This window comes from Oncorhynchus tshawytscha, linkage group LG23, assembly GCF_018296145.1.
Source record: "Oncorhynchus tshawytscha isolate Ot180627B linkage group LG23, Otsh_v2.0, whole genome shotgun sequence".
NCBI classification, from domain to species: domain Eukaryota; kingdom Metazoa; phylum Chordata; class Actinopteri; order Salmoniformes; family Salmonidae; genus Oncorhynchus; species Oncorhynchus tshawytscha.
Genome location: NC_056451.1, coordinates 987862 through 1011460, shown reverse-complemented (window position 1 = coordinate 1011460; position 23599 = coordinate 987862). Strand labels below are relative to the sequence as shown.

At 41.5% G+C, this 23599-nt stretch overlaps 1 protein-coding gene across 11 annotated transcripts; it reads left to right on the top strand.

Moving 5' to 3' along the window:
• Positions 1–121: 121 nt before the first annotated feature.
• Positions 122–23431, top strand: LOC112223185 (transcription elongation factor A (SII), 3). Of its 11 annotated transcripts, XM_024386223.2 has the most exons (22): positions 122–449; positions 4363–4425; positions 4693–4798; positions 4906–5014; positions 5128–5604; positions 5687–5830; positions 8964–9050; positions 9340–9429; positions 9626–9649; positions 10574–10705; positions 10905–10973; positions 15968–16024; positions 16350–16505; positions 18578–18646; positions 20123–20185; positions 20340–20414; positions 20529–20689; positions 20888–20944; positions 21146–21300; positions 22768–22914; positions 23162–23233; positions 23347–23431. In XM_024386223.2, exons 1-22 carry the CDS (start codon positions 381–383, stop codon positions 23353–23355), a joined length of 2391 nt encoding a protein of 796 aa, XP_024241991.1. In that variant the 5' UTR covers positions 122–380; the 3' UTR covers positions 23356–23431. The 11 variants fall into 11 exon arrangements, with proteins under 11 accessions (XP_024241991.1, XP_024241993.1, XP_024241992.1 ...); XM_024386225.2 differs by lacking the exon at positions 15968–16024 and having other exon boundaries at positions 124–449; XM_024386224.2 differs by lacking the exon at positions 9626–9649 and having other exon boundaries at positions 125–449.
• Positions 23432–23599: the final 168 nt, after the last annotated feature.

The following is a 23599-nucleotide window of genomic DNA, read 5'->3' as shown; positions in this document are numbered from 1 at the left end:
GAGCTCTATTGCGCAAGGTCCATTGTCATTGGGGTTCTCTCCAAAGTCCTCTGAAACAGTTTGCATAGCCCACTGTATTAAAGTACGTTTTGAAGTTATTCAATATTTTTCATATGAAGACGATATTAGTGTCAAACCCATAGCAACGTCTATATTTAGCTGTTGCCATGTGTCTCATGGGCATTTTGACCTGTTGGTCAGACGATCCGACAACTGTCCTTCTGCCTGTAACTTGAGGACACGCCCCTTCGCCGAATGGCATGGATCGCGCCATAACGTAAAGTTCTATCTACGTAGGATGAACATTTACATTTCGTATTTTTTATTATACAGCATTTTACATACTATATATTATTGTACGTTTAATCCATGCATAAACTATGACGCGAGAAGAGGAGTTAATTCGGATTGCAAAAAAGCTGGACAAGATGGTGTCTAGAAATAACACGGTGAGAATCTATTTTGACACCTTTCTTTATGTCGCATGTTTTTCTGTTACCTCGTGCAGTCAAATGTATGAAATCATGTGTAGATGCATGCTTTATTTTGAATTTGCAACGACGTATTCCATTTTATAGTTACCTACATTAATACAAAGTTTTACATTTCGAGGTTTGTGCTTTAAAAAGTTGTGCACTGTCCGGAGAGGAACAGTTGTTCAAGTAGCAAATGCTGAACAGGTGTTTGGCACAGAATTGTCAAGATATAGCCTATTAAGCAAGACCGTGCGGTATACACACACACACTGAATAAAACTACCAATGCAAAAGTGTGAGACTTAAAGCATGCTGGTATTCGACAACAACTCCGTGCATGGAACCGAACGTAAACAACGCAAGGTCGTGACAGTGGCTGTTTGTTGTTAGTATGGGCCAATTGTGAAGTGCTGTTTTTGCGGATTGTAGAATGCAAGTCGTTCACTGATACATTTTAATGAATTTCCTTATTAACAGCGCCTGCTGTAGACTACACAAACACAACTATTTTGACAATTAGGCTACATTACTATTACAATATTTTTACGTAGTTATTATATCACAGTTTGTTATCGATTGTAATTATGATTAATACAATTGATTACACGTCAATTGTAATTTTAAGTGTGCTCACTTAAAAACAGACTGTAGAAACATGTGCAGCTGCTACAATAGGCCTACTAATTACAGTACAAAATTCTGCCTGCAGCATGAATTCAATAATACTATGCTCCTTAAAAACAGACTGTAGAAACATGTGCAGCAGCTACAGTAGACCTACTAACTACAGTACAAACCCTGCTTGCAGCATGAATGAAAGAATACTATGCTCCCACCATCACAGGGGTGCAACTTTGGTTTTGAAGTAGGGGGACATAACCTGGTGGGGGTCTGGGTCCTCCCTCAGAATGTTTTGGGCATCTAGAGCTCATTTCCTGCATTTCTACACAATCTAATATATCCCTTTTGCGGTCACTTTTATTTTAAGAATATCATATATTTTTTAACACTTTTACATGAACGTGGATGTACCATGACTATGGATAATCCTAATTGAATAGGGAATAATGATGAGTGAGAAAGTTATAGATGCACAAATATCATACCCCCCAAAAAATAGTAACAGGGGCATGTCTTGGAGGTATGCTATTTGTGCATCTAACTTTCTCATGCATCATTATTCACAATTCATTCAGGATTATCCATAATCATGGCAGCATTCACGCAGAAGTGTTTAGAAACATATTCTTATTTAAATAAAAGTGACTCAAATGGCACAATACATTATTTACCATTAATTTCTATTGGGCACAAAATAATCTGAAACACAACCAAAATAAACAGCAAATGCATCCAACAAATGTGTGGAGTCACAAACTTGATGTTGTCATAGCATGCTATGAATGTGGGACCAAACTTTTTACTACTTTAATACACATATAAGGGGATTTGTCCCAATACTTTTGCTCCTCCAAAATGGGGGGGGGGATATGTACAAAAAGTGCTGTAAATTTATAAACGGTTCCCCCATATGGATGAAAATAACCTAAAATGGAAGCTGTCAGTCTGCACTTTAACTTCGTAGTCATTGTTTAATTTTAAATCCAAACTTTTGGAGTATAGAGCCAAAAGAAGAAAAAAATTGTTCAGTCCCAATAATTATGGAGGGCACTATAATTCATATCATGGCCTAATAGTATGTAGAGCTCTTTTTACTTGCACACAATATAGCTGGATCGCTCCCTAATGCCCCTAGGGGTCCACGGCTCTGCAGAGCCCCAACCCAACACACCCCACTCAGCTTTAGATCTTAGTGAAAAATTAATGATTGGTTTCAGGTTTGTTAGGCCTAGGCCATTGTCACATCCAAACAAACAGTACGGCAGACCCCCAGGGCCAGGACTGAGCAGCCCAGTAGCTAGGGATTGCCTAAATAGGTATCTCCCCTGATGTGGGCATGTTTTCAATACAGACTCCTTTTGTCATACAGTATTCCATATAAGGCATCCAGACCTTATGATAGTTCACAGTATAGCCTTAATCTTGTAAAAAATCAAATCTAGTGATACATAACTTAATGGCAATGCATTTCTTAGCCACTATAAATGCTAGGTTACACAGTTTCTTCTGATAAGTCTCAATTATCAACATTTCCAAGCCAACAAAAACAGGGAGAAGGTCGAATCTGTAGACATAAAAGAACACACTCTATGCCAGAATTCAGCCAGTCTTCACAGAGCATAACATATTGAAATATGTTTCCTTCTGTGTTTTACAACTTGAAGCTTCTGGCTTGTCAAGTGTTTGCTGCACAGAGATAATATGTTTATGTTTTAGTTTAATTCATTTGCACCAAAGAAAACAAGTTATAGACAACAATACAGCTGCCCACTGAAGAAAAAGCTTCAAACTGTAACCAGTGCCTGCAACCTGGTTCCGGTTCAGTCAATCTACAACAGCACAGGAATGAAATCATCAACATGTATTAATCACATCTTTTCTAATGCTACAGAAATGTGTTTTTAAGGATTCTTGGAATTTGTTAGTAAAATATATTTTGGGGGATGTCTGAAGTAGGTACATTTGTTCTTGTACCTTTTTGTAAAATAAAATTTGCATCTGCAAAAGTTCACTTCAGTGCCATCACAGACTGGTCTTCCCTGGTTGCCTGACTTTGCTGAGACCCCTGTCACCATTTTGATACTGCTCAGATGAGGCATGACAAACAATTACCTTGGTGTACATTCATACATTATATTATCGAAGAATAGAATCAATGGTTCAATAATTGAAATTATCATTATTCCCAGATCCCAGAGTGTAGACTACCCATGAACTCAAGATGGAACTTTGTATCCATTCATTGATTGTTATAATATACTACAAAATTAATCTGAGCTCCGTAGACTGGTCCCAGCAGGGTCAGACAACCAGGGAAGACATCTGTCACCATCTGATACTGCTAAGACATGATGAGAATAGTGTTGTGTACTAACTGTGCACCATGACAGTGAAGCTTCTAGAGCTGTTTATTATTGTCAGTGTGAAAAGTAGGGAGTTACTGACAGATCATTAACGTTTCATTGCTGCTGTATACTGACTGTTGGGGGAAAAATTATCTTAATTAACGTTAGCCAACTTTTGGCTGGCTCTAATGGTACATCAACTGGCGAAAACGAGCCAAGTTAATTTACTTCTGTTGAAACGAGACAAAACAAAAGCTACAAAACATTTCTGCACAACAGCTGTCAGATATTGCTACCTGACAGGTAGCTAGGCTGAACTGGCTGTGGTAGCTACTAGCTAGCTAGATAGCTAGCAAGCTAGCTAAGTTAGTTCATTCACTTCAGACAGAACTTTAGTCGAGAGGGGATGAAACATTAGCTGACATTACATTACATTACATGTCAGTTACAGTGCTAGCTCAGCTCTGGGAATAAATACTTTTATTCTGTTAAGTCAAACAGCAGTTACCTTGCCAGCTACATCAGTCAAATAAAGAGTAGCCAGTTTCTGCTATGCTTGCTTTTACAACTACGAAAAAAAGCACAACACACACATACAACAGCTGCCTCTGTTCGCATGCTCTGTTGTCTCCGCACTGTCCTAAATCCAGCTGGTTAAAACCACCAAACAGCCTACCCGACCACTTTGAGTCGTCCGCATGGTCCTAAAGCACACCGATGCCGCTTTTTGTATCACAATGCAATGATAAAACTGGGGGGTAAACAAAAATGCAATTTCAGAATGAGGGGGGTAATGACCCCCCATCCCCAGTGAAAGTTGCACCCCTGGTACTATATATGTAATGAAAATAAATCATTCTGCTCCTCTCCCTGTTGGCTACAACTTCCAATACCATCATTTTCCATGTTTGTGTACATAGGAGGGTGCCCTGGACCTGCTGAATGAACTGAAGAGCTTCAACATGACACTGAAACTTCTGCAGGTAGAGGACCTGCAACAGGAATATCCCACTCACCTGTTATGTATTATTTAGGTGTACAGAAGTTTAATATTTTAGGCTACTTCTACATTCAACATTAAATATTATCAAATGCATGGGGAATACAGTGCAGTCAGTGCAATTTCACACAAACAGGGAATGAATTATATAGGTATGCCTACTCCAAATGATAAGTGTGAACTCGTTATAAAAGTGTAAACTCATTATTTCAAGGATCACATGCAACAAACCATTCTCTCCGCTGAATAGGAAACGAGAATCGGCATGTCTGTGAATGGAATCAGGAAGCACTGCACAGACGACGAGGTAGTTTCCCTGGCCAAGATCCTCATCAAGGACTGGAAGAGACTGCTGGGTAGGATTGTTGGAGACTGTCTTTTAGAAAGTGGAGCTGTCTGGAGTTGTGTTTTACAGTATACACAGTATGTAGAGACATCATTTTCAACCCTCTTTGCCCCCTAGATGCTGCACGTACTCAGAGTACTGAGAGGCCCAATAAGATGAAGAATGGGGTTGACTCCAACAAATCCACAGGGTCCCCAGTCAGGTCCCCCTTAGAGAAAGACACCAGGTAGGTGCATACACACACACTCACTCAAACCATTGCCTGCGTGTGAAGGCAAAAATGTAAACATAGAAAAGGGGAAGATACGGTATCTGGTGTGGTCTGTTTTTTTGCTCTAGTCACAAGAGGCTGGATGTTTCTGATTCAGAACCTGAATCTGAAAAGAAAGAATACTCTGACAAACGGCTAAAAGAGAAGTACAATGTTGAACACAAAAAAGACGAGAGAGCTGTTGACCTTAAAAAGGAGCGATATACAGAGGCATTCAAAAACAAACGGCATGCAGAACAATCCAAAAACGGAAAACATACAGAAGATGCCAGAAAAGAAAGACATGTAGAACACTTAGAAGAACCCAAAAAGGAGAGACACTTCGAAAAATCCAGAAAAGAAAGACATGTACCTATACATGACACAAAAAATGAAAGACATGTGCAAGAACCCAAGAAAGAAAGTAACCTCGAAGAACCCAAAAACGAGAGCCACACAGATGAACTGAGAAAGGAAAGACACACAGATGAACGCAGAAAGGAGATACCAATGTACGAACCCCCACAAGAGAGACCTGTTGAAAACCACAGACAAGGGTTTGAGAGGTGAGAGGTGCCCCTGTTAATTTGATTCCATATAGTCTAGAGAGGACAAGGGCTGGGCCTCAGGGATGTGTTGTGTTTTCAGGAGAAGCGTCTTGGATGATCTTTACCCCTCTTGTTACTCTCCTCCTCGCCCCCCCCGACCACCCCGTCTTCCTCCCCCTGTCAGACGTATGTCTGGGGAGGTGAATAAAGGGGTGAAAAAAGAGGTGAAGAAGGAGAGAGAGAGGTCAGGATGGAAAGACACTCTGGTGTCAACGCATGGAACTTTTCTGAGAACACTGTATTACTTTCAGATGCTTTGGTGCACTACTGAATGAGTGGTTTGTACAGATATAAGGGTATAGTTTGAGATGTTTATATTGGAAGCCCTTGAGATGGATTGCACACTAACCTTGTTGTTTAACTGACTTGTTCATACAGCATACCACTGGGCACACCATGTAATTTCAACATGGAAATGTGGGTAATATTTGGTGGAGATGTTGATCAATGAGATTTCAACCTTTATTCACCCACTCAAAAAGTCAGCCGGAAGTGTGTTGAATTACTAATGCGTTATCACTATGCTTGCAACCATCGAAAAGCATATCTCAATTCCAATGGGAAAACAATGTTAGATTATTGGTTTAGTTCTCATTTAAATCTGTGTTTTATCAGTGTGTTATCCGTGTGCTTTCAACCATTTTAAAAGCACAACAAAGTTCAAAAGGGGAAAATACTATCAGGTATTTATACAACAACTTAATGTTTTATCACTGTGCCTCATCTAATTGCACCACCAAATTACCTGAAAGTACATAGTGCAAGTGTTCAATGCTGTAGAGATTCGGCACAGATTAATATAGCAATTGGGAAGACCTCCACAGAACTGCAACCTTTGCACGCTTTCTTGAACATGCACACTTTCTATGATTACATAAGAAGACATTTATAGTTACAGTAGGCTAACCTCAACATGTGGCCATAGATGTGTTACTCATCGTAGCCCTTTCCTGCAGTCAAATGACCTAGTGGCCACATGGGTGGAATGTTATTAATATTTTTCATAATTTCATAATAAACAAATATAATTTATATATCCGGTGTTTCTATGTCAAACGGGTTTGTTATATTTCAGTCCTCTGTGATGTAATATTGGGATGCAAACTAAAAAAAAATATACATCTATAGTTGAAGTCGGAAGTTTACATACACCTTAGCCAAATACATTTAAACTCAGTTTTTCACAATTCTTGATATTTAATCCAAGTAAAAATTCCCTGTTTTGGGTCAGTTAGGATCACCACTTTATTTTAAGAATGTGAAATGTCAGAATAATAGTAGAGAGAATGATTTATTTCAGCTTTTATTTATTTGATCACATTCCCAGTGGGTCAGAAGTTTACATACACTCAATTAGTATTTGGTCGTGTTGCCTTTAAATTGTTTAACTTGGGTCAAACTTTTCGGGTAGCCTTCCACAAGCTTCCCACAATATGTTGGGTGAATTTTGGCCCATTCCTCCTGACAGCCTCCTGACGGCCTCCTTGCTCGCACACGCTTTTTCAGTTCTGCACACAAATTTTCTATGGGATTGAGGTCAGGGCTTTGTGATGGCCATGCCACTATACCTGACTTTGTTGTCCGTGAGCCCTTTTGCCACAACTTTGGAAGTAAGGTTGGGGTCGTTGTCCATTTGGAAGACCCATTTGCGACCAAGCTTTAACTTCCTGACTGATGTCTTGAGATGTTGCTTCAATATATCCACATAATTTTATTTCCTCATGATGCCATCTATTTTGTGAAGTGCCCCAGTCCCTCCTGCAGCAAAGCACCCCCACAACATGATGCTGCCACCCACGTGCTTCACGGTTGGGATGGTGTTCTTCGGCTTGCAAGCATCCCCCTTTTTCCTCCAAACATAACGATGGTCATTATGGCCAAACAGTTCTATCTTTGTTTCATCAGACCAGAGGACATTTCTCCAAAAAGTACAATCTTTGTCCCCATGGGCAGTTGCAAACCGTAGTCTGGCTTTTTTTATGGCGGTTTTGAAGCAGTGGCTTCTTGCTGAGCGGCCTTTCAGGTTATGTCGATATTGGACTTGTTTTATTCTGGATATAGATACTTTCGTACCTGTTTCTTCCAGCATCTTCACAATGTTCTTTGCTGTTGTTCTGGGATTGAATTGCACTTATCTCACCAAAGTATGTTTATTTCTAGGAGACAGAATGCATATCCTTCCTGAACGGTGTGACGGCTGGGTGGTCCCATGGTGTTTATACTTGCTTACTATTGTTTGTACAGATGAACCTGGTACCTTCAGGCGTTTGGAAATTAATCCCAAGGATGAACCTGACTTGACATCATTTTCTGGAATTTTCCAAGCTGTTTGGAGGCACAGTCAACTTAGTGTATGTAAACTTCTGACCCACTGGAATTGTGATACAGTGAAATAATCTGTCTGTAAATAATTGTTGGAAAAATGACTTGTCATGCACAAAGTAGATGCCCTAACCGACTTGCCAAAACTATAGTTTGTTAACAAGAAATTTGTGGAGTGGTTGAAAAATGAGTTTTAATGACTCCAACCTAAGTGTATGTAAACTTCCAACTTCAACTGTATATAAATGACATGGTACAGGTGTCTTCTTTTTTTAAGCCCATAACCATGTGTGTGAGGTGTATACCTTTGTTTCAAAGTAGATTTGAAAGACTGTGTGACCCTGTTTTGCCCACTGCAGTAAAACGGTTGAATAAATACTGTTACTTTAGTTTGTAAAATATCCTTAACTTAACTAGGCTATTTACTGTATTACAAAAATCATATTGAATTGTTTGGTTGTCAACACAATCAAATAACATTTAAAGGATATATAATGCTTGGATAGTTTCATCTGAGCCACTGGCCTAATCCTATTCTTTAACTCTTTATTTTTTTTATTTAGTTGGAGACAAAATGCCTTAACTTGTCGACAAGTTAATATGCTATTGACTGTATTGCAAAAGTGATATTGAATCGTTTCATTGTCAACTCAACCAAATATCAACATTTGAACATCAACATGTGTATTTTGTGCCACTGACTTAGTCTGGCTTTATTTCCAGTTTGTTTACAAATGAATAATTGTTATGTTGGAATAATTTCTCAATTTCAACCAAGAATCAACGTTAAAGAATACAACTAAATCAGTTTGTGCCCAGTGGGTAGTGACTTGAAGAGTGATTTACCCAGCACCCATTTGTGCATGGTGCACGGTGTGATCATGGTAAATTATGCATGCATTCCTTAATCATTCGATTTGTGGTAGTTGTATTAGTTTTGGAAAGAATAATTTTTTTTCTCAGATTTCTTTTGGAATATTTCGATTTCCATTCAGGAGAGATTCTTCAGACACTCTGTCTCCTTCTCATCCTCGTCCCACCCCTCCATCCAGACGTCCCTCAGTGAAGGTGAAGAAAGAGAGGTCAGAGGGCATGCTGTTTGTGAATAGACTGAGTTGTGTACTATGGTCCATAGTTTGTGTTCGATCATCACCTACCTCTGTTTTATCAGACACAGTGAAAACTGCCCTGAAATCCCTGTTTTACTGTTTGTTTTGTTATCATAGGTTAAACATTATACAGCAAAGTCAAAAACATTGCAACTATGTGCATGTTCTTCCTTTTTTGGTGACAACTGTCAGCGATACACAGAAAATGACTCAAGTTTTCAGAATCGCAATAGATTATTCAGTCTGTTGGTTTTTCATTTAGGAAAAAAGCTCCTCCTGACCCTAATTCCCCGCTTCCTCCTCTTCATCCTCATCCTTCTATGCCCACTGCAGCAGAGGTCAAGAAGGAGAGGTTAGAGTCAGCTTCTCTTCTGTCATATCTAGATTTATTTCATAAGACATATGAATTGTGTATAAATGTGTATAAACTACAGTATAAATTGTGCTTCCTGTATTATACTTATGCTAAAATTGTGTATTTTATCCTACTTTGTTAGTTCGTATTCTTATCTTTTCTTACTTCTTATTGTTGTTGCATTGTCGAGAAGCAACCTGCAAGCAGTGATGAAAAAGTACGTAATTGTCATACTTCTGTAAAAGTAAAGATACTTTAATAGAAAATGACTCAAGTAAAAGTCACCCAGTAAAATACTACTTGAGTAAAAGTCTTAAAGTATTTGGTTTTAAATATACTTAAGTATCAAAAGTAAATGTAATTGCAAAAATATACTTATGTATATTTACTTGGGGTGGCAGGTAGCTTAGTGGTTAGAGCGTTGGGCCAGTAACCGAAATGTTGCTAGATCGAATCCCAGAGCTGACAAGATAAAAATCTGTCGTTCTGCCCCTGAACAAGGCAGTTAACCCACTGTTCCCCGGTAGGCCATCATTATAAATAAGAATTTGTTCTTAACTGACTTGCCTAGTTAAATAAATAAAACAGTTATCAAAAGTTGAATTATACATTATTTTAAATGCTCTTGTATTAAGCAAACCAGACAGCACCAATTTAAATTATTATTATTATGACAGATACAAAGGGGCACACTCCAACACTCAGACGTGAAGCTATTGCATTTATTGAGTCTGCCGGATCAGAGGCAATAGAGATGACATGGGATGTTCTCTTGATAAGTGTGTGAATTGGACCATTTTGCTGTCCTGCTAAGCATTCAAAATGTAATTACTTTTGGGTGTCAAGGAAAATGTATGGAGAAAAAAGTATATCATTTTCTTTAGGAATGTAGTGAAGTAAAAGTAACAGTTGTCAAAAATATAAATAGTCAAGTACAGATACCCACAAACTACTTAAGTAGTACTTTAAAGTATTTTTACTTAAGTACTTTACACTACTGCTTACAAGTAAGCGTTTCGTTGGATGCTGCATGTGTATCCCCATATACGACTAATAAAACTTGAAACATGAGTGTGCTACTGTAGTATTGATAGTAATGATGAATAGGGGTGATGATTGAAAAATAATATTTTACATTTAGAAAAGAGCCTCCGCGGATTTCTGTGGTTAGAAAAGAGCCTCCGGACCCCAATGCTCCATTTGCTCCTCTTCCTCTCCATCTCCATCCTCCCCCTCACGTGAAGCGCCCATCAGTGGAAGTCAAAAAGGAGAGGTCGCTGTGATGTTGCATGGTTGTTTTTTTTTGTGTGGTTACTTTTGAGTGTCTGCAATGTTTGTTCTCTGTGACATTGTTGAACTGCTCCTATTGACAGATATGCTTAATGGATTCTATTAATTTTCGATACAATGCATTTTTGTTGCTTTTCCTTGTGAAGTTTCAAACATCACTTTCTTTGCTGTTTGCTACCCAGAGAAGAGTCGTCAGATTACAAACCCGTTTCTCTGAAGGTGACGTCATCTGACCATGTGAAAAAGGATAGGTGTGGGATTTGTAAATCAAACTACCTCATTCATGTTGAGTGTGCTCAATTGTGTTTAGCCTTGTTTAGCATGTTTCTAATATCATGATAAATATAGTATTCAACAGTCAGTTAATAGTTCCTGTTATAGTGCCTTCGGGAAGTATCCAGACCCCTTGACTTTTTACACATTTTGTTAGGTTACGGCCTTATTTTAAAATATATATTTTTTTAAATCTCATCAATCTACCCCATAATGATGAAGCAAAAGCGAGTTTAGAAATGTTTGCTAATTTATTAAGAATAAAAATATATATATCAGTATTCAGACCCTTAACTCAGTACTTTGTTGAAGCACCTTTGGCAGTGAATACAGCCTCAAGTCTTTTTGGGGCATAACGCTACAAGCTTTGAACACCTGTATTTGGGGAGTTTCTCCCAGTCTTCTCTGCAGATCCTTCCGGCGCCGACAGAGATGGCCGCCTCGCTTCGCGTTCCTAGGAAACTATGCAGTTTTTTGTTTTTTTACGTGTTATTTCTTACACTAGTACCCCAGGTCATCTTAGGTTTCTTTACATACAGCCGAGAAGAACTACTGAATATAAGATCAGCGTCAACTCACCATCAGTACGACCAAGAATATGTTTTTCGCGATGCGGATCCTGAGTTCTGCCTTACAACCAGTGTAACCGAGTGGATCACATGCAGCGACCAAAAAAAAAAACGACTCAGAAAAAGAGGGAAACGAAGCGGTCTTCTGGTCAGACTCCGGAGACGGGCACATCGTGCACCACTCCCCAGCATTCTTCTTGCCAATGTCCAGTCTCTTGACAACAAGGTTGATGAAATCCGAGCAAGGGTAGCATTCCAGAGGGACATCAGAGACTGTAACGTTCTCTGCTTCACGGAAACATGGCTCACTGGAGAGACGCAATCCGAAGCGGTGCAGCCAGCGGGTTTCTCCACGCATCGCGCGGACAGAAACAAACATCTCTCTGGTAAGAAGACGGGCGGGGGCGTATGCCTTATGGCCAACGTGACATGGTGTGATGAAGGAAACATACAGGAACTCAAATCCTTCTGTTCACCTGATTTAGAATTCCTCACAATCAAATGTAGACCGCATTATCTACCAAGAGAATTCTCTTCGATTATAATCACAGCCGTATATATCCCCCAAGCAGACACATCGATGGCTCTGAACGAACTTTATTTAACTCTCTGCAAACTGGAAACGATTTATCCGGAGGCTGCATTCATTGTAGCTGGGGATTTTAACAAGGCTAATCTGAAAACAAGACTCCCTAAATTTTATCAGCATATTGATTGCGCAACCAGGGGTGGAAAGACCCTGGATCATTGTTACTCTAACTTCCGCGACGCATATAAGGCCCTGCCCCGCCCCCTTTCGGAAAAGCTGACCACGACTCCATTTTGTTGATCCCTGCCTACAGACAGAAACTAAAACAAGAAGCTCCCACGCTGAGGTCTGTCCAACGCTGGTCCGACCAAGCTGACTCCACACTCCAAGACTGCTTCCATCACGTGGACTGGGAGATGTTTCGTATTGCGTCAGACAACAACACGCTGATACGGTGTGCGAGTTCATTAGAACGTGTGTTGAAGATGTCGTTCCCATAGCAACGATTAAAACATTCCCTAACCAGAAACCGTGGATTGATGGCAGCATTCGTGTGAAACTGAAGGCACGAACCACTGCTTTTAATCAGGGCAAGGTGTCTGGTAACATGACTGAATACAAACAGTGCAGCTATTCCCTCCGCAAGGCTATCAAACAAGCTAAGCGCCAGTACAGAGACAAAGTAGAATCTCAATTCAACGGCTCAGACACAAGAGGTATGTGGCAGGGTCTACAGTCAATCACGGACTACAGGAAGAAACCCAGCCCAGTCACGGACCAGGATGTCTTGCTCCCAGGCAGACTAAATAACTTTTTTGCCCGCTTTGAGGACAATACAGTGCCACTGACACGGCCTGCAACGGAATCATGCGGTCTCTCCTTCACTGCAGCCGAAGTGAGTAAGACATTTAAACGTGTTAACCCTCGCAAGGCTGCAGGCCCAGACGGCATCCCCAGCCGCGCCCTCAGAGCATGCGCAGACCAGCTGGCCGGTGTGTTTACGGACATATTCAACCAATCCCTATACCAGTCTGCTGTTCCCACATGCTTCAAGAGGGCCACCATTGTTCCTGTTCCCAAGAAAGCTAAGGTAACTGAGCTAAACGACTACCGCCCGTAGCACTCACATCCGTCATCATGAAGTGCTTTGAGAGACTAGTCAAGGACCATATCACCTCCACCCTACCTGACACCCTTGACCCACTCCAATTTGCTTACCGCCCAAATAGGTCCACAGACGATGCAATCTCAACCACACTGCACACTGCCCTAACCCATCTGGACAAGAGGAATACCTATGTGAGAATGCTGTTCATCGACTACAGCTCGGCATTCAACACCATAGTACCCTCCAAGCTCGTCATCAAGCTCGAGACCCTGGGTCTCGACCCCGCCCTGTGCAACTGGGTACTGGACTTCCTGACGGGCCGCCCCCAGGTGGTGAGGGTAGGCAACAACATCTCCTCCCCGCTGATCCTCAACACTGGGGCCCCACAAGGGTGCGTTCTGAGCCCCCTCCTGTACTCCCTGTTCACCCACGACTGCGTGGCCATGCACGCCTCCAACTCAATCATCAAGTTTGCGGACGACACAACAGTGGTAGGCTTGATTACCAACAACGACGAGACGGCCTACAGGGAGGAGGTGAGGGCCCTCGGAGTGTGGTGTCAGGAAAATAACCTCACACTCAACGTCAACAAAACTAAGGAGATGATTGTGGACTTCAGGAAACAGCAGAGGGAACACCCCCCATCCACATCGATGGAACAGTAGTGGAGAGGGTAGCAAGTTTTAAGTTCCTCGGCATACACATCACAGACAAACTGAATTGGTCCACTCACACAGACAGCATCGTGAGGAAGGCGCAGCAGCGCCTCTTCAACCTCAGGAGGCTGAAGAAATTCGGCTTGTCACCAAAAGCACTCACAAACTTCTACAGATGCACAATCGAGAGCATCCTGGCGGGCTGTATCACCGCCTGGTATGGCAACTGCACCGCCCTCAACCGTAAGGCTCTCCAGAGGGTAGTGAGGTCTGCACAACGCATCACCGGGGGCAAACTACCTGCCCTCCAGGACACCTACACCACCCGATGCTACAGGAAGGCCATAAAGATCATCAAGGACATCAACCACCCGAGCCACTGCCTGTTCACCCCGCTGTCATCCAGAAGGCGAGGTCAGTACAGGTGCATCAAAGCTGGGACCGAGAGACTGAAAAACAGCTTCTATCTCAAGGCCATCAGACTGTTAAACAGCCACCACTAACATTGAGTGGCTACTGCCAACATACTGTCAATGACACTGACTCTACTCCAGCCACTTTAATCATGGGAATTGATGGGAAATTATGTAAATATATCACTAGCCACTTTAAACAATGCTACCTTATATAATGTTACTTACCCTACATTGTTCATCTCATATGCATACGTTGATACTGTACTCTATATCATCGACTGCATCCTTATGTAATACATGTATCACTAGCCACTTTAACTATGCCACTTGGTTTACATACTTATCTCATATGTATATACTGTACTCGATATCATCTACTGTATCTTGCCTATGCTGCTCTGTACCATCACTCATTCATATATCCTTATGTACATATTCTTTATCCCCTTACACTGTGTATAAGACAGTAGTTTTTTTTTTTTTGGAATTGTTAGTTAGATTACTTGCTCGTTATTACTGCATTGTCGGAACTAGAAGCACAAGCATTTCGCTACACTCGCATTAACATCTGCTAACCATGTGTATGTGACAAATAAAATTTGATTTGATTTGATTTGATCCTCTCAAACTCTGTCAGGTTGGATGGGGAGCGTTGCTGCACAGCTATTTTCAGGTCTCTCCAGAGACGTTCGATCGGGTTCAAGTCTGGGCTCTGACTGGGCCACACAAGGACATTTAGAGACTTGTCCCGAAGCCACTCCTGCGTTCTCTTGGCTTTGTGCTTGTCCTGTTGGAAGGTGAACCTTCACCCCAGTCTGAGGTCCTGAGCGCTCTGGAGCAGGTTTTCATCAAGGATCTCTCTGTACTTTGCTTCGTTCATCTTTACCTCAATCCTGACTAGTCAGTCCCTGCCGCTGGATGGTGGCAGGTTTCCTCCAGACGTGAGCTCTGTCAGAGTGACCATCGGGTTATTTGGTCACCTCCCTGGTCAAGGCCCTTCTCCTCCGACTGCTCAGTTTGGCCGGGCAGCCAGCTTTAGGAAGAGTCTTGGTGGTTCCAAACTTCTTCCATTTAAGAATGATTGAGGCCACTGTGTTCTTGGAGATCTTCAATGCTGCAGAAATGTTTTTGTACCCTTCCCCAGATCTGTGCCTCGACACAATCCTGTCTCGGAGCTCTACGGACAATTCCTTTGACCTCATGGCTTGTTTTTTGCTCTGACATGCACTGTCAACTGTGGGACCTTATAGACAGGTGTGTGCCTTTCCAAATCATGTCCAATCAATTGCATTTACCACAGGTGGACTCCAATCAAGTTGTAGAAACATCTCAAGGATGATCAATGGAAACAGGATGCACCTGAGCTCAATTTCGAGTCTCATAGCAAAGGGTCTGAATACTTATATAAATAAGGTATTTTTGTTAAGTTTGCAAACATTTCTAAAACCTGTTTTCACTTTGCCATGATGGGGTATTCTGTGTAGATTGCTGAGGAAGTTTTATTTAATCCATTTTAAAATAAGGCTGTAACAAAACGTGGGAAAAGTCAAGGGGTCTGAATACTTTCCGAAGGCACTGTATTTATCATGACATTCTGTAAATGCAGATCATGATAATGATGTCATTTTGTTAAATTAGATTAAGATTATTATGACAACAGTTGCAAAGCACTGCTAACCGTCCTCCATTTACAGAAAAGACTCCGATAGCAAAGTGCCCAAAAAAACATCTGTTGATGCCAAGAAAGAAAGGTTAGCAAGCCACAGTCCACAGGCAGTGTATAATTATGCATGCACCTATGTGCTTGTTTACGTTGAATCCCACTGACATGAGTTGTGGTTGTGTATTTGGTGATATTAGAGAATTGTTTGTTAACCCCTTCATTGGAGCAGAGGTCTTCATAGGGAAATAATATATGTGTGCATATTTGTCAGTGCTTTGCCACCTTGTCATCTTGTGCTGGTGAGGCTGTTTGATCAAGCATGCCTGCTCCCTGAATGCTGTGTGCTTTTTGCCAATCAGCTATGGTTGCAATACATGCAAATGTTACATACATACAAATGTTTCCTGTTTCAGAAAGGATTTGTCAGATTCCAAACCAAAACCTGCTAAAAGGCAGAGTCTGGACTCGTCAGATTCCAATCCAAAACGTTCTAAAAGGCAGAGTCTGGACTCCTCAGATTCCAATCCAAAACGTTCTAAAAGGCCAAGTCTGGATGGCAAGAAAGACAGGTCTGCATAAGCAGGATCATATTCTGTACACAATAATTGGTGGATGTAGTGAACTTCACTCTAAAAACACTTGTTGACCTCACTTTTAAACCTGTATGATGTGAACATTGAAGGACAATAATGAAATAAATATTTTAATGTGTAAAACTCTTTTCTCACACCCAAGGCACTGAAAATAATTATTATACTAAAAGCAGAAAACAATCAATGCTATATACAGGTGTCGTCCGATCCGGTGAACAGAATTATCAGAGTTCATTGAAAGCTTTTCTGAACAGCTCAGTTATTTAGCTGTGCCTTAAGCAAGGCCAGAGGCTGCAGCCCTGACAGTGACTGGAAGCGCGTTCCACAGCCGAGAAGCCGCACCACTGAAAACCATGTCACCCATAGTTTTTTTTGTCTGCTGAAGGGATATGGACATGTAGGAGCGAAGGGAGTGTGATGTCAGACTGATAGTTGGGTCCAGAGTTGTGGATAGCTTGGTAGGTGTAGATTCTAAAGTCAATGCGTGAGCATATGCGGAGCCAAAGGAGGTTGAACAGCACTGGAGTGATGTGCTCATGGGGGAGTTGTGGGTGAGGACACATGCAGCACAGTTCTGGACATATTGTAGCCTTCTTAGGCACGTGTCAGATTTGTCAACAAACAGGGTATTACAATAGTCCAGACGGGATAAGATAAAAGGTGTGGATGAACTGCTCAGCTGGAGGCTGTAAAAGTATAGGTCGTAACCTGGCAATGTTCCATAGATGGAAAAATGTAACTTTGGAAACACATTGATGTGGGCCTCTGTCAAAAATCACATCCAGATTGCGAACCTCACTGGAGGGGAGGATCTTGACATCATCAATATTGAGGCTGTAGCTGCCGATTTAGTCTGATGCCAGTGCCAATCAGGACAACCGCTGTCTTTTTGCAGTTTAACTGCAGGAAACTGCTGCATCCATACTTTGATGTCCTACAGGCAACTGACGAGGAATGCAGTGGCATTGGAAGTGTTTGTGGAGATATACAGCTGTCATCAGCATAAAAGTTAAAGCCCAGTCCACTGTTTCCCAGTGGCAGCATGTAGATCCAAAACAGTAGTTGCCCTAGGACCGAGCCTTCAGGGACCCCCCTGGCGGATCAGTGAGCTTAGGACCTGAACAAGTCCAGGAGAGTGTCTGACAGGCCCAGTAGCTTCTCCATGCGGTCTAGCAGAATGGCATGGCTGACCATGTTAAATGCTGTAATGAGGTCCAGCAGTATGAAGATGCTGGCAGCCCCAGAGTCTGCATTCATGAGGAGGTCATTGGTGACCCTTACCAAGGCAGTCTCTGTGTCTGAAACCAGACTGGAAGGGCTCGAGTAGGTTGTGAGTGGCAAGATGTTGTTGGAGTTGGCTAGACATAGCAAGCTCTCGGAGCTTACTCAGGAAGGGCAGGTTGGAGATAGGCCTGTAGTTCTGGAGGTTGTCAGAGTCAGATCCAGGCTTTTTAAGTACTGTTGTGATTGTGGCTAGTTTGAGCTGTGGAGGGACACATCCAGTGGTGAGGGACTTGTTAATGATTTTCTGTGAAAAAAGGCTCCAGAGCAGGTAACTAGGTCTTGACAGATGAGGTGGGGATAGGGTCAAGTGAGCAAGTGGTGAGCCTCATTGTTTTAACCTGCTTGGTTACATCAGCTGCAGTGACTGTGGTGAACATGGAGATTCTTGACTCAGGGATCGTAGGACTGTGTAGATCAACTACAGGGGCTGGAGAGGACATGGTGGTGTCAGATGTTTTCAATTTGGCTTTGGAAGAAACCGGTTTTGATTGCACCGTTCTGGGGAGGCTGAGTTCTGGGGAGGCTGAGTTGTTCACAGGTTTAAGGAGCTTGCTCACAGTAGAGAACAGAACCTGGGAGTTGCCACTGCTGTTGCTGATCAGTTGGGAGTAGTAGTAGTAAAATGGTCAAATGAAAGTAAAAACAGGATATAATTTAAAGCTTTACCTCGTCACTCTCAATATCTAACACTCACTCAGATGAACAGACAGCAGTGTCACAAGGTGACATGTTTTCCTCTCTCTCTCTCTATCTCGCTGTTGTAGAAAGGACTCCACTGACTCCAAGCCCAGCCATTCTGTGAAACGTCATTCGACTGATTCCAAATCAGACAGGTAGGTACTGGCTCTCATTCAGATTCAATACTATGACTGACAATTCTCTTGTCGTTACTGCTAAATGCCTTAATACGTTGCCATGAGCTACCCAGTGGGCGAAGTACATCCGTCAGCATCTAGTTTTAATTGATATTCGATTGAATAGCCATATAACGTGACATCAATATGAAATCTACATAACAAGCGAAAAGTGGTGGGAAAAGTACTCAATTGTCATACTTAAGTAAATGCTAGTAGATTTATTTTATGGACAGACAGGGGCACACTCCAACACTCACATAATTTACAAAATGCAGTATTGGTGAATCCGCCAGATCAGAGGCAGTAGGGATGACGACGCATTATAAGTGTGTGAATTGTACCATCATTCTGTCCTGCCTGAGTAAGTACTTTTTGGTACCAGGGAAAATGTATGTTAAAAGTGCTCATTTTCTTTAGGGATGTAGTGGATTAAGTTGCCAAAAATATACTTAACAAAAATATAAAAGCAACATGTAAAGTGTTGGCCCCATGTTTCATGAGGTGAAATAAAAGATCCCAGATATGTTCCATACACACACAAAGCTTATTTCCCTCAAAGTTTGTGTGCAAATTTGTTTAGTGAGCATTTCTCCTTTGCCAAGATAATCCATCCTCTTGACATGTGGCATATCAAGAAGTAATGATCATTACACAGGTGCACCTTGTGCTGGGGACAATAGAAGGCCACTCTAAAATATGCAGTTGTCACATGAAACTTCAGACATCTGTGGCATTGTGTTGAGGGAGCGTGCAGTTGGCATGCTGACTGCAGGAATGTCCACCAGAGCTGTTGCCAGATAATTGAATGTCCATGTCTCTACCATCAAGTTTTCAAGATACGTAACTTGAAATATACAACAATCTGGCATCTTGAAATCTTGATTGCTGACATACAAACTATTTTGGGTCTACATCAACAATGGACTAAGAAATCTAGCCCATATGGTACTTTTTGCATCATATGATGCTGCGTTTTGCAACTTTAAAAATACGAAGCTCAATGCATTTGTATTTTGAAAGTTCTGTAACTTGATTTGCTCTATTCTGAAACCAATCTTGCCTGTATGATGCATTTTGTGTCATATGTTGCAGAACGCAGCATGCAAAATGTATCATATGGGCCAGATTTCTGTATTTTGAAAGTTTCATATCTTGAAAACTTGATTGTTTACATGCAAAATATTTTGTGACTATATCAACAATGGACTACTGAAACAAATACTAAGACACATTTTGGGGTTGAGTTTTCCTTCAAGTACTTTACACCACTGCAAGCGAGCCATATTGCATTTTTTGTTCAAATTTGGATGAATAAAGTGTACTTTTTCCACATTGTTGACAAAGTTGTCTCATGGATTTGTTTTATTTGTTGAAATTACATTGAATCAATCAGTGGGTAGTAACCCCCTTTTCTCGCTTTCAAATCATTCCTACTTTACTACCTCTCTTTAGGAGGGACTCTGTGGATTCCAAGACTAGCAACTCACCCTCAGCTAAGAAGCTCTCTAGCGAGACGTAAGTATCTTTCTTATGCAGATAGAAAAGCAAATTTCCCTTTCTTATTTATTTTACTGCTTCATTAAGGCATTTTTATTTACTTTGCATAATGGAGCACATTAAGATAAGGACATTAGTTCACTCCATGTCTTTTTCTGTCTGTTTGTTTCAGGAAAGAATTTCATAGCGCCAAGTCCTCTCACCCTGGTCCTTTGCAGAGAAAGTCCTCAACGGACAGTATTGAACGGTACCCATTTTAACTGGAAAATACTATCTACTGTACTACTGAAATCAATATGGATCAGATGTTAAAACTCTTGATTGATGTATATGCTGTCTGGCTTGTGTATACGATGACCAGGAGAGGGAAACCAGAGATGCCAAAGATTCCCACCACCCCCACCAGTCCCATGTCCCCCTCCTTCAGCTCAGCAGGGGTTCCCCTGTCCCCTTGCCTTGCCACTGGAGAAACCATCAGGGACAAGTGCATCGAGATGCTGGCTGCTGCTCTACGTACAGATGGTGGGGAAAATACCAGCCACTAACTGAATGAGTACAAGTACAGACACTCAGAGATAAGAGATCAATCTACACATAAAGTGACTCATTCAATGCACATTCATTCACACATACAGTATGGAAATTACTAATGGTTACATTACACACAGATTTTGTAGATGAAAAGGAGGAAAAGTAATACCCTCAGTTTTATCTCCTCAGACAACTTCAAAGAATTTGGGACAAACTGTGACTCCATGGCAGCAGAGATTGAAGATCATATCCTTTTAAATCTGCATGTGTTTCTGAAGTATTTTACCAATTTTGGTTGGTTTCAGGTTGCAGTGTGTTTGCAGAGCTGCCATTTGCTCTCTTGGCTTTGAATATAACAAATGTTATATTTGCTTGATCTTTTATTGTCACCGTTAGATATTTCAGTCAGACTGTGATGAACGCTTCCTTAACTACCCTCCGCTGCACATATTTACACGGAGATGGGATCCACAGATATGAAGTATAAAAACAGGGTGCGGAGCCGCATCAGCAACCTGAAGGACCCCAAAAACCCTGGACTGCGGAGGAACGTCCTGGCTGGAGGCATCGAGCTGAGACGCTTCGCCATCATGTCTGCTGAGGTACTGTAAACTTCTGTCATATCAACCCATGACGCACCACTGCCTCTAACATATTCCTAAGATGTTGTATCAAAGAGAGAGAGTCAAGAAAGTCAAGCACCTACCAAAATATTGAGTAGAGTAGACAAATTTCCCTCAGAGATTGTCTATCTATCGACATTTGAAGTCGAAAGTTTACATACACTTAGGGTGGAGTCATTATAACTCGTTTTTCAACCACTCCACAAATGTATTGTTAATAAACTATAGTTTTGGCAAATCTACTTTGTGCATGACACAAGTAATTTTTCCAACAATTGTTTACAGACAGATTATTTCACTTATAATGCACTGTATCACAATTCCAGTGGGTCAGAAATTGACATACATTAAGTTGACGCAAGTATAAACACCATGGGACCACGCAGCAGTCATACCGCTCAGGAGGGAGACGCTTTCTTTCTCCTAGAGATGAACTTACTTTGGTGCGAAAAGTGCAAATCAATCCCAGAACAACAGCAAAGGACCTTGTGAAAATGCTGCAGGAAACAGGTACAAAAGTATCTATATGCACAGTAAAATGTTATTGACATAACCTGAAAAGCAGCTCAGCAAGGAAAAACCCACTGCTCCAAAATCACCATTAAAAAAAACAGACTACGGTTTGCAACTGCACATGGGGACAAAGATCATACTTGGAGAAATGTCCTCTGGTCTGGTGAAACAAAGAACTGTTTGGTCATAATGACCATCGTTATGTTTGGAGGAAAAAGGGGGAGGCTTGCAAGCCGAAGAACACCATACCAACCATGAAGCACGGGTGTGGCAGCATGTTGTGAGGGTGCTTTGCTGCAGGAGGGACTGGTGCACTTCACAAATGAGGGAGGTAAATTATGTGGACGTATTGAAGCAACATCTCAAGACATCAGTCAAGTTAATGGGTCTTCCAAATGGACAATGACCCCAAGCATACTTCCAAAGTTGTGGCAAAATGGCTTAAGGACAACAAAGTCAAGGTATTGGAGTGGCCATCACAAAGCCTTAACCTCTATCCCATAGAAAGTTGGGGGCAGAACTGAAAGTGTGTGTGCGAGCAAGGAGGCCTACAAACCTGACTCAGTTACACCAGCTCTGTCAGGAGGAATGGGCCAAAATTCACCCAACTTATTGTGGGAAGCTTGTGGATGGCTAACCGAAACGTTTGACCCAAGTTAAACAATTTAAAGGCAATGCTACCAAATACTAATTCAGTGTATGTAAACTTCTGACTCACTGGGAATGTGATGAAAGAAATAAAATATTAAATAAATCATTCTCTCTACTATTATTGACATTTCACATTCTTAAAATAAAGTGGTGATCCTAACTGACCTAAAGACAGGGAATTTTTAGTTCGATTAAATGTCAGGAATTGTGAAAAACTGAGTTGAAATGTAGTTGACTAAGGTGTATGTAAACTTCCGACTTCAACTGTATCTATCTATCTAGGAGATGGCTAGTGATGAGCTGAAGCAGCTGAGGAACAATCTGACTAAGGAGGCCATTAGGGAACACCAACTGTCCAAAACCAGCGGTACCATTTCTGACCTGTTTCAGTGCAGCAAGTGCGGCAAAAAGAACTGCACCTACAACCAGGTAAACATACCATACTTTGCATACACATCCTATTCTGCTTATTACCAAGTATATACTGTATTTTACTTAAACAGATACACACGGCTCACTGCACTGAAAACATACATATGCTCTACATACTGACCCAATATCAGTTTTATTTTGTTCGCTCTACCAGTTCCAGTTCCATTTTACACAGTGAGATACAAAGGAGACAGCCTGTGCTGTTTTATGAAAGCTGACTTTGTATTTCTTGGGGTGTGTGTAGATGCAGACCCGCAGCGCTGATGAGCCTATGACTACTTTTGTTTTGTGTAACGAGTGCGGGAACCGCTGGAAGGTGAGACATTTCCCTCACCAGTGCACATACAGTGGTGTCTCTGAGGCACAACAATGGTCCACAGACATAAATAATCTATAAATGTACTAATATTAATTTGTTTTCTATTCCAGTTCTGCTGATGTGGCCCAGCTCCAATGACGATGTTGCAGACCACATTTTTCTATGAGGGGTTATAATGTTTAGCAATGAGTAATTTTACAAAAATGAATACCGGTACTTACGATTTATAATTGACTTTTTAAGGTGGACTCCCGAGTGGCGCAGCGGTCTAAGGCACTGAATCTCATTGCAAGAGGCGTCACTACAGTTACTGGTTCAATTCCAGGCTGTATCAGATCCGGCTGTGATTGGGAGTCCCTTAGG

Bases quoted from the DNA above. Each gene is read 5' to 3' on its own strand.
- LOC112223185 (XM_024386223.2), top strand. From the start codon at position 381: ATGACGCGAGAAGAGGAGTTAATTCGGATTGCAAAAAAGCTGGACAAG. The intron at 16,506-18,577 runs GTCTGCATAAGC...TCGCTGTTGTAG, and splicing joins CTGGATGGCAAGAAAGACAG to AAAGGACTCCACTGACTCCA. The intron at 20,415-20,528 runs GTACCCATTTTA...TACGATGACCAG, and splicing joins TCAACGGACAGTATTGAACG to GAGAGGGAAACCAGAGATGC.